The 11719-nt window shown below is 43.2% G+C and overlaps 1 protein-coding gene across 1 annotated transcript; it reads left to right on the top strand.

The window, feature by feature from the left end:
* The first annotated feature begins 526 nt into the window (after positions 1-526).
* LOC106863760 (C-terminal-binding protein 2) lies at positions 527-11434 on the top strand. Its single transcript, XM_014893320.2, has 9 exons — positions 527-663; positions 1219-1373; positions 1463-1607; positions 3862-4068; positions 4677-4891; positions 5670-5800; positions 5976-6103; positions 6667-6787; positions 7826-11434. The coding sequence occupies exons 1-9, from the start codon at positions 615-617 to the stop codon at positions 7995-7997; spliced, it is 1323 nt and encodes a 440-aa protein (XP_014748806.1). The 5' UTR covers positions 527-614; the 3' UTR covers positions 7998-11434.
* The last annotated feature ends 285 nt before the right edge of the window (positions 11435-11719 follow it).

The following is an 11719-nucleotide window of genomic DNA, read 5'->3' as shown; positions in this document are numbered from 1 at the left end:
GTGGGAGGTATTGAAGAAAAGGGCTGCGTGAAAGTATGTGTATGGACTTCACATCAGGAATGTTTGTGTAATAAATAGCCTTTTTTTGTCAATAAGCTGTACAGAACTTGCTTAGTGATGTCCTTGTCGTGATTTATCCAGTGGATTCTCAAGACGAGCAAGTATTGCAGCGCTGATCCACTCCCAGAACCACGGGACAGGGGTGGGAAGGTGGCTGCAAAGGTGGCAAAACAGAAGCAGAGCCGATCTGAATAGCTCCCTGTTTTGTCCCACGCACAGAGAGCTTTCTAGGAAGACCTGAAGCTACATCCCAGGATCCACCTCCCAGCTTTTTGTAAGCACCCTCCTGGTCTGATCCCTGCAGCCCCAGCCGGCCCGAAGCCGGCTGTGACCCGGGACTACCGACTGAGCCGGGAGCAGCCCCGACTCGGCACCGCTTCCCCCGCACACCCAAGGTCCGCGGACCGGAAGCGGAAGCGCGCGGCACCTCGGCGGCGATGCCGCTCGCGTGGGGCCAGCCGCGTCTTTCCGCTTCCGCCGGAGCGGCGCGGGTGGCGAGTGACGGGTCCCGGGTCCTTCCGCGGCGCCGAGGGCGGCGCGGCCCCGCCCGGCCCATGGACCGGCACAAAGTGAAGCGGCAGCGTCTGGACCGCATCTGCGAAGGTGAGGCGAGGCGCGAGCCCCTCGGCAGCGGCGGCAGCGGCGGGCGGCGAGCGGCGGCACCTGCCCTGTGCCGCCGGGACCCGATTCAGCCGCTGCGCGCCTGTGGGGCTGAGCGTCCGCCCGGCCGGCGGCGAGCAGGGCCCCGCTGTCCGCCGAGGCGCTGCCTGCGGCCTTCTGGAAAGGGCCGGATGCTAGTGACTGTCGGAGGCTCTGTGGATATACAAGTTCTGCTCAGTTAAGCGGGAAGTACTGTCTGGGCATGCTGGCATGGAGGTGGGGCAGGTCACTGGGGAGGAGGTATGAAGCGACTTTGTCACTCCTTTAAGGAGCCTGGAGTAGGATTGCTGAGTAGATCACCTCTAATATATTATTAGTAGTGGCAGAGGTGGTTGTGGGTTTTTTTCCAGTGTCTTTTCCCTGTGTTTTTTTCCTATTCATGTGTTTTGCTTTGCCTAATCTGTTCCTAAATACTATTAGCAACTTTATTGGACTAGCAGATGAGGGTTCCAGAATTCTTGTCTGTCATGTAATCGCTCCTGCTGACTTTCTTAATAGGCATACGGCCTCCTATTGTGAATGGCCCAATGCCAGCACGACCACTGGTTGCACTCCTGGATGGACGAGATTGCACTGTGGAGATGCCCATCTTGAAGGATGTTGCTACAGTGGCATTTTGTGATGCTCAGTCAACTCAGGAAATCCATGAAAAGGTGGGCAAGAAGATATGCAAGATTCAGAAATAGAGCATTGCCTCTTAGGTACCAAACCAGATGTTGATTTGGACTGGTTTTTGTTATAGGTGCTGAATGAGGCAGTAGGAGCTCTGATGTATCACACCATTACCCTTTCTCGTCAGGATCTGGAGAAATTCAAAGCCCTCAGGGTCATTGTGCGTATTGGCAGTGGCTATGACAATGTTGACATCAAATCCGCTGCAGAATTAGGTATGATGACACCATTAGGTGTCTGTTGTGATCAGAAATGAATGTGAAATGGAACAGTGCACGTGTTTTTGTGCTCTATAACTGAGTGCATTTAAAAACTTTTATGTATAAAGATTTGGAGCTGCTCAGTATCAAGTGTCTTTAGGAAGCTGACCAATAGAGGAGCTGGTAGGTGGCTTACAATGAAGACTCTCAGTTTTCAGATTGCTCTGCTATGGATGTTGGTGTCTTTTTCGTTGTTTGGGATTCAGAAACCTGAATATGATGTCTAGGTAACTTTTAGTGAGGTCACTTTGGATTTTATGTGTCCGCTGAGCAAACTGATGTCTGAAAGCCGCCTGCAAATGCTCAAATGCTGGTGCAGGATAAACTCACTGTAAATGCTTCATAGGTTTTCCTCTTAATTTTGTATATGCAAGTAGGTTCTGATACAAAACTTTATTAGAACCTTAGGCATGTGAAAAGTGTCTGGATCCGGTGACAAAAAGGTGCTATTTATTAAAAAGATGGCAGTGATACTTCTGGACTTTTTTGTCTCCTAGGTGAAATGGATCACTCACCCTTCCCCGTCTTTTTACGTTTTATAAGTGTAAGGGATCCAAACGCTTCCTTAATGTAATGCAGGTCTTGTTAAGCTTAAATCAAATACAGGTATTAGTATATAAAATTGAAATAGGCAAGTATTGGAATTTTCAGATCTGTAAGAATGGGTGAATTTCTAATAAACAGAGAGTGTGTATTGGGCTAGTGCTTGAATTAGGTGAAAAGAGCCTTTTCATTTGGGTAATTCAAAGGAACAGTCTCAAGAGTTCCTGTCAAGGTCCTTGGCTTTCGTCCAGCCTTTACATATTGGTGCTGAGTTTGGAACCTAGTCTTACATTTCTCTACTTAAGGTCAACATCCATATCTTTGATTCATTCAGATTCAAAGATTTCCCTTTACCCCCACTGTACACTCATTAATCCAAGGTGAAATGAGTCAAATTTCTTTCACCATCAGACCATTGCTTGCCACTTTTGCTTTGGAGCGACAGTGTGATGACCCTTACATATGGCCAGATTTGCTTTTTCATGGACAATAAATGGTTATTTTCATGCTTAGCCAGGCCTTTTAATTCATTCAGAGGCAAGATACTGTTCCTTGTATGTTCTGAATCTTCAGACTAAAGTGCTGTTGTCTGTGTTTGTGGTATTTTACATTTAGGTATAATACTGCATGTGAAGACAAATCTGTGTCTGGTTGTGTAACAGATGGATGTATGGGGCTTGTCTAGAGTTGAATGAGATGGTAACCAGTGACATTAAGAGGAATTGGGTTTTTCTATCACCCTACTCATGTCCTCTGAGTTGTCTGTGTGGCATTATGGCAAAATTGGAAATAATTTGGTAGAGAAAAACAGTCAGATAACTGGGATTGTCTGTTGCCGTTGCTCTCCTAATTCTCATGGGAAAGCATGGTCTGAGTTTAGCCAAATGTCTCCTCTGGCTAGGCTTACAGAACACTGATGCCTTCAACCATAGCCTAGCTTTTATTTCCAGTTTTTAGCTAGGTAATGGACTTTTGAGGTAGATCAGTTGCCTTGGTTTTCCCTCTTCTGACAGTAATTTATGCTTCTAGGACTTCAACTCTGTTTGTGTTCCTAATTTACCTGATAGCTGTGGCCGTGGGTTTTATGGTCCTTGTGGTTGTATATTCTTCTAGAGTGGGAGTGTTATGTACTATTATTTTTAAGTTTAACTTCAGATGGATTTAGAGAAGCTCCTGGGGCTTTTGTCTGCATTAAATGAGTTAGTTACTTATTGTTGCTCCTGGAGAGGCTGATGCTTGCAGTGAGCATCTGGACCATGAGGCATGAGGACCTCAGCCATCTGTCTCAGTTCTTGTACAGTCTTGTCTGCCTTAATTAATTTGTCAGGAGTATCTGTGGAAGGAGTGCATCTTTTTGAATCTCTTAAAACAGTCAATTGCTTGTATCAGTTGTATGGCCCAGTTTTCTCATTTCATTTGTTTGTTTGTTTTTCTGGTGAGTGTGTCAATCAAATAGATATTTATAAGGAAAGAATGGTATTTCCTGGGGAATTGAAAAGATGGCTGGTCAAATCTGTGTTGTTGTAGAATGAGGTTCTGAAATGAATCCTGTGTTTTCTTGAGTTCTGGAGTACTGAATCATCTTTCAGCATTTGTGCTTAAAGAGCTTTATGTTGGTTTAGAATTGTGATGCTAAAAGTCTTATATGACCTCTATGGTTTTGTAGGCATTGCAGTTTGCAACATCCCTTCCTCCTCAGTAGAGGAGACTGCTGACTCTACCCTCTGCCACATCTTGAACCTCTATCGCCGTGTTACTTGGCTACATCAGGCTCTGCGGGAAGGGAATCGAGCCTCAAGTGTAGAACAGATTCGAGAGGTGGCTGGAGGTGCTGTGCGTATCCGTGGGGAGACTTTGGGCATCATTGGACTAGGTAAGTGATGGGAATTGTTAGACTTAAAAGAGAACTGTGAATGTTTTTGGGAAGTTAAGAGTCACATACTGAGAAAAGTGATAATTCTACAGCTGTTTGTGAAACACACTGACCCCTAAGGAAAGCTAGGGCCTTATTCTGGATATCTTCAAGAATTGGGTATATATCAGGGGATTGGGTATTCTTTTTTCAATTTCAAATCTTTAAAAGAATTGGAACATTCATACAGCTCTCCTCGGTGACTGTTTCCCCTCTGTGCTAGGTTCTTTATCAGTAACAAAGCAGCCTGAAAGGTGGCTACCAATTCCTTCTCCAAGTTCTTGTAGCCAGATTATTATCTCTGACTCAGAGTCTAGATTTGGTTTGAAAACAGAACTGCTTCTTAACTAAGTTCTGGCTATTGCATGGGGAAGAACTAGAATTAGCTACATAGGAGCAGCACTGAATAGCCTCCTCTGGATCCCTATGGCAATCCTAGGGATTTCCAGGGCTGCAGTACCTTGGGCCCTGGCAGTAAACTTCAGTGTAGGCTCCCAGTCTACCCCAGTATCTTGTCTTTAAAGTTTGTTTTACCTTTCCTTGATGATTGTGGGTTTTCTTTTGTGAAGGCCGAGTTGGACAGGCAGTGGCTCTGCGAGCCAAGTCCTTTGGCTTCAACGTGATTTTCTATGATCCCTATCTGCCGGATGGAGTGGAGCGATCCTTGGGTTTACAACGAGTAGGAACCCTGCAGGATCTACTAATGCACAGCGATTGCATCACATTGCACTGCAGCCTGAATGAACATAACCATCACCTCATCAATGACTTCACTATTAAACAGGTGCAGCAGGAGCTTGATTTCCCCCACAGAGCACTGTGGAAATGAATGCAAACCGAAACTGCTGCTTTCAGAGGCTAAGAGCATGTGAATCCTGCTGCCTCTGTTGTGTGCCTCCTGCTGCCTTTAGAGGCTGGGAGTGTGTGGATCCGGGTGCCTGTGCTTTGTGCTGTATAGAATTTTATGTTAAGAGAAAAATAGGATTGGCTATTCTTGCAAAGTAGTTTCCTTTATAAAGATTATTTTAGGTGATTCCATAATTTGAAATTATTTACTGCACTGGTTAGAGCTAGATGTGATGTGGCTGGGACTGTGTACACTGTTTTACACAGCACTGCCAAAGCCTCTTTGCCCAAACCCACTGCAAAACCAGTCTTGGGCTAAACTCCAATAGTCTATGAATGCGTTCCAGTGCTATTATGAGAGACATTTGGACATTGTAGTCCAGTTTTGTATAGCTGGATACTTGATTCATGATTCCTATCCTCGGTTGTTTTTTTTTTTTAATGTAGTCGGATGACTATGGAGTGCAGAACTTGAGAGTTCCACTTTTGCCCTTGTTGTCCTGTGGTTTTGTTTGTTGATTTTTAAAGCAAATTTCTCAAGCATTGCTTGCAGGCATTTCCCCTGTGGTAAGCTTTGCAGTGAAAGCACTCCTAGTTCCTCCAGGCCTCATCTAATCACTGCAGACTCCTGCTCATTTCCACTAGACTTCCCAAGATTCACTTAGCTTCCACGAAAAGTCTCATTCTCAATGCACATACTATTTTTCTTCTTCCAGATGCGTCAGGGCTGTTTCTTAGTGAACACAGCCCGGGGAGGGCTGGTAGATGAGAAAGCCTTAGCACAAGCCTTGAAAGAGGGGAGAATCAGAGGAACAGCACTGGATGTGCATGAGTCTGAGCCTTTCAGGTAATGTTGTAGCTGCATGCCTGCTGCTTTCTGGTGGTTCACCTAACCTGGATGGCTCTTTTGGCAGGTTGTTTTTTGTTGTTACTGTTGTTATTTGGGTTATAGCGATGCACAAGAGGACAGATGGGGTAATCACTTCTGGAAAAAAGTGATTCTTTTTCCTTCTTCCCCCCAGTTTTTCTCAGGGGCCGTTAAAAGATGCACCCAATGTTATCTGCACCCCTCACACTGCCTGGTACAGTGAACAGGCTTCGATTGAATCCAGAGAAGACGCAGCTAAAGAGATCCGCAGAGCTATTACAGGTAATGAAGAAGATTTGCAGCTGCTGCTGAATTAGTGGTTTTTTGTTAGTTCACTGCAAGGATTATGATGATTGTTCTGAAAACTTAGACTCATTAACTAGTTTCTGGAACTAGAGTGTAAGTTGATAATTGTATCTTTGCCTTCTGAGGCAATTCTGAGAATTCTTGTACCTAATGCCAGAGGCGGCTCTTTCCCTTGGAAAAGCCTTTTTACCTACATCTTCCAAATCTTCTGCAAAAATTCCTTTGACAGTTTTACTTTATGCTTTTTTCCTTGAACAGTACATGTTGTCTCTTGAAAAAGGTGAGGCTTGGCAGTTGCAGTTTGTGGCAGTAATTTTCACACGATCATAGAAGTGGGAAGAAAAGATGAGTTTCTTGCCGTCCCCAGACACCAGGTGCTCAGAGGAGAGTCTCCTGTACCCACTGTTACCCTGTGGAAGTGGATTAAAAGATTTTGCACTTTTCCTTTCCACTTTCCTTTGTAAATGCTGCAGGGAACAAGTCTCTCCTACCTGTTCTCTGTTTTTTCTTTTTTTTTGTCATTTTTGGTGCCCTTGCAGGTCACATACCTGATGCTTTGAGAAACTGTGTTAATAAGGAGTACTTGCTGTTAGCAGCTCAGTGGTCCAATATTGATCCTGCAACTGTCCACCCAGAACTCAATGGAGCTGCAGCTTACAGGTGAGATACATAAGTTATCCAAGCATATCTTCCTGCTGAAGTGGGCCAGGGGTTTGAGAACTGCTTGTACCTGCAAACAGGTATGTCTCTGTTCCTAAATACTCTATATGAGCTCTTTCCCAAAACTTAACAGCAGCACTTCCAAAGCTATATGAGTATTTAAAATGTACTTGGTCATGTTTAGTTCCACCTGCATACCAGTCAGTATTTCCAAATCATTGGAAGTCATGCCCAAGAGATACCTTAATATAAGAAAACCTGCTGAATGTCCCAAAAAAGGACTGCAACTCTACATTAGGAGTCATGCATATCATTAGGGCTATATAAACAAAGCACAGTTCTTACAGGTAGCCCAGATATGGACTATTACTGAGACATTGTCCAGTGGATTTGTTCAGTAGTCTAAACAGAGTGTATTTGAATTTATCTGTTACAAACCTGCTAAGTGATTGTGGGCAGGTTGCTTCCCTTCTGTTTGTCTCCCATCTGCAAAGTAGGAAATATATTTTCTTTCCTTCTGTGAGAGATCTACAGAAGTTGAGATGTATTTATGGAGAGGACATAGGGAAGCAGAATGGAAGTGATGGAAGAATAGTTCATTACTAATTCATGACTGTCACTCTCCTATTTTTCATCTAGCTGTTTTATTAGTTCAGCTTCTTACTTTTTCTGCCTTGGAGCCCAGTGAAGGATAACTGCAACTTAGACCCCTCCTGCTGTTGGGGAGGGAATTCCTAGCCCTCCAGGTGCCTTTATAGAGTGTCTCACGATATTTTCAACTGGAGCTAAATTTTCTCTCTGTTTTCAAATGCTTAGTGTGTGACCTCAGACTGTCTGGGTCTGTCTGCAAACAGGTGTCATTTGGTATTAGGATACCACTACTACTGTTCAGCTCTGGAGACTTTTCCTGTGTTCTATCTCAGAGCGTTTCTGTTAGAAAGAGGGATTTATTTTCAGCACGTCTGAGGGTGTGGCTCCTTTTTCTTTGAATAATTTTGTTGGACAAGCTTGTAATTTCTATGTTTTTGTTGGTTTTAGGTTTCCTCCAGGAATAGTGGGAGTAGCCAACCCTGGGCTACCAGAACCACCAGTAGTGGAAGGGATTGTAGCTCATGGGATCCCTCCTGTTTCTCACTCTGCACCACGTACTCCTTCCCCAGGAGAGACAAGCAAACTGGATGCAGACAGAGAGATTCCTGCTGACCAATAGCAGCGTTTCTTTCCTTTGGCAGCAGAAAAGAGTAGGAGGGCATCTCCTCCTAGGACCTTCTTTAATACCCTACAGACACTGTTTCCTGTTCACATGGGACAGGAGAATGCATTTCATTGCCCACAGACTTTAGCTCTTGCCTTTATTTTGTAACCTTTTAGTTATAATTTCTTAATCAATCTTTCTCCTTCTCTGGGGCGTGGCAGCAGTGACCTTGCCTCCCCTTGGCTTAATGAATCAGTTCTCCCATGTATCTGCTTCAGTTGTCTGTGACAGGGAACTGTCTTTGTGTGCTTGAAAATGGAAGTGAAGCCACCTGATCAGGGATGGTCCTCGGTGTTCCGAACTCAAGTGCACACTTTTCAGTGGTGACTTGTAGCTTAAATTTAATTTGGCTGAACCTCTTTTAAGTGTAGCCAGGGGGAATATTAGAAGAAATATTAGTGAATTGAAGAAGTTGTGACTATTGTCTTCATTATAACCTTGATAGAAGGCAGCCAGGCTAAGCTCTGTGTATTACTTTGCTTATTTTAATTATTGTTTCCTGTGACAACAGGCATAGAGCAGGCACTGTTAGTTCTCGACCATACAAAGTTTTCTCTATGCAGTTCTAAGCCTGAAGTTAAAAGTAACAAAGCCAGTCTTTTAAATAGTTGGAAGGCAGTAAAATGTCATCAAATGTATTTTGGTGGCCACCATGTTTGTGAGGCTTCAGAATTGTTCACCCTGGAGTCTGTACCTTGGAGAAGGTAAGAAAATACAGAAATAGGAAAAGCATGCACTGAGAGACAGCAAGTAGCAATAATGTGCAGCTGCAGTTGCTGGTTCCTCACATGCAAGTACCTCGTAGTCTATGGCAGTATTTATCCACATGGGATCCATCACACTAGAATTCTAAGCTTTAAGATACGGATTTTTTTTTTCTTTTTGCATATTGCATCAGCTAGAAGTGATGTCCCACTTGTCTGTTGTGGAGAAGGCAGCTTTTAACAGTCAGGGAAAAAAAAACATTTATCACCCAGAAGGTGACTGAGCACTGGAATAGACTCCTCAGGGAGGCTGGCACAGCACCAAGCCTATCTGAGTTCAAGAAGTGTTTGGACAATGCTTTTGGGTACATGGTGGGATTCTTGGGGTATCCTGTGCAAGGCCAGGGGTTGGACTACATGATTCTGATGGGTCCCTTCCAACTCAGCATATTCTATGATTCGATGATCCTACTGCATCTCTGTGTCAGGGCAGGGCAGCAGGGCAACGCGAGACAGCAGTTTGTTTTACATGAATAGGCTTTGTGATACTAAAAGAAGTAATACTCTCAGTTTTTCACCTGAAGCCAAGGCAGGTTTGTTGTTATCAAGTCTTCTCCACTTCACAAATGATTGAGGAGTGTGGAGACTTCAGTGAAAGAGGTTCCACAGGAGAAGATTTTTCTTTAATTCTACGTCTTCCTTTAATTTCATCTTGTTACACTTCAGTTATTGCCTTTCCATACACAAGATGTAACAATATCTGATTGATTTGTTCATGTTTGGATATATTAAAGTAGGTGCTATATGGGAGGCATAACCTATGTGTGGGTTTCTCTGCCTCCCTTGATTATTCTCGCTGTTGTGTGTCTGTGACTGGAAGCTGAACAGATGGGAACAGACTGGAAAAACAACTTAAAAGTATGGACAAAATCCTCTGTTTAGGCTGTTTAATTTAGGAAGGTAAGGAAAGCTTTCAGAGTAACTAAGTTCTCAGATTTTTTTTCCTGTTTCAAATTTTTTCCCCAATACTGCCTTCTCTGTAGTGACTTACTACTAATACAGTGATTAATTCCTTTCTCCTCCCCTTCTCCACACCCTCCAGCAATTCAAGAAAAGAAAACAGTTAAGAAGTAAACTTCAGGTGTTTTCTTACAAATTTTACTTTAGCTGTTTAGTATTAGTGAGATAATTCTAGTTTTCTAGTGCTGAGTATCTTTTTTTTATAAGGTCTTCGTCTCAATGAAGTTTCTTGGCTTCTGTGTTTTTGTGGATGATTCTGATTCTACTTCAAATTCATATACCTCCTTGGCTGCTCAGGTTTAGCAGATCAGACTGAGACTGGTGGTAGGCATGAGTTACAGGAGAACTTTTTCTGAACAAAAGCCTGGAGCTCAGAAGCCCATTGATTGCAGATGTACCTAAAATAACCATCAGCACTTTCCTGAATTCTCTAATCTCTAGGAAATTCAGATTTCACAAGCTGCTGGCTCAGAAAGATCTTCTGATAGGCAGGTGTGGAAAAGTTTTCAGAGAGCTCATCTTCTATTACCACATTAGGGGAGCAGTCTGACAATAACTACTCTTTTATTTGCTGCTGATAATTCCAGTGGTTCAGGTCTGAGATTATTTTGTGGTAAGGGGCTTCTAGTTACGAGCTTTGAGGATCAGGGTACATTGACCTTGTCTTTTCTAGAGCACAATGCAAGATAGATTTATTTTTTTAGAAGAGGCAATTTATTTTTTTTCATCTTAACTGCAAGTAACTCTATAGACAGTCAAATAACTAAGCAGAGGAAGAGTAGAAAGATTTCATTTGGGGGAACTTCAGTTTCTCAGTTCCTACTTTTGGTGGCTAGATACACTAGTGACTAGTAAGCATAGGAATTAAATGATCGATGATGTAAGAAATGGGTACCAAGGAGTTGAAGCTGACAGCATTGATAGTGGCTCTGTTCTATCAAACACGATGTAAGATTGTTATTGGATATGACAGTAATTTTCCCTTTGATTAAAGCCACAGCAGAAAATGTTGAGGTAAAAATGAACAGAACCCTTATCTTGTCCTCAAGGACATTGCATTTATAGGATTATTCTGCTTGTATGCCGTTTGTACCTCCACATCCTGAACCTATTATCACTAGACAAAGGCTGTTCTGAATGGGTAACTCAAAGAAAAATTTACTGGTACTACAGCATCTTGATGTCTTCTTTCCCTGAGTGCCAAGTGCTTTGTTAGCACTCTTTGTTGTGTGATACACTGAACTTGCAGCTCCTCTTCCCAAGCTTAGTGCAGTATACACAAGTGGAATGACTTTTTTTTTTTGAAGGCCTTCCTTCAGAACTAGTGCAGAGCTTTAATCCCAAAGAACAGAAGTCTCCTAGGGTGAGGCAGGAGTTCCCCTAGTCGCACTAATCTGCTTACAGGAGGTGCTCACACTATCCCAAGGTACATTCTGTTTGTCAGGGTCACTGCTGCTGACCAGCTTTTTTTATAGAGGACTCAGAGTTTCAGAAATATATTTTTGTAGACAATGATTAAACTGTGAAACATTGAAATAAAGCATGTAAACAAAACCTTACAGCACTGTCCTCTGTATAGATGTTTTCCTCACTTCAGTTCTCTTCTGGCTCATTAGATAATGTTTGATTACTTCTTGGATATATTTTAATAAAGTTCTCCAAAGAACACGGCTGCTGTCTATGGAAGGGATAGTCTTAGATACAGTATTGAAAGGGAGGGTTGAAAACCTGTGCAAGTGAGTGTCTGCATCAGTCCCACTTTTCTCAAATTATGTAAATTACACAAAATCTGTCCCTGGAAAATTACTTTCTTTGTATGCTGTAGCACTGACCATTAGTCGGGGCTGTGCAGGTGGCAGTCTGGAGAAGAAGCCATCTTCAGTGCTTAAGGGACACCTTTGGAGGTAGGCTGGTGGTTACTTACCTGATTTCTCACATGCTAAAATTGTGATG

The sequence above is a fragment of the Sturnus vulgaris genome, chromosome 15, assembly GCF_052056855.1.
Source record: "Sturnus vulgaris isolate bStuVul1 chromosome 15, bStuVul1.hap1, whole genome shotgun sequence".
Classification (NCBI taxonomy): Eukaryota; Metazoa; Chordata; class Aves; order Passeriformes; family Sturnidae; genus Sturnus; species Sturnus vulgaris.
Note: the sequence above shows the minus strand (reverse complement) of the source record. Positions and strands in the feature narration are given on the sequence as shown.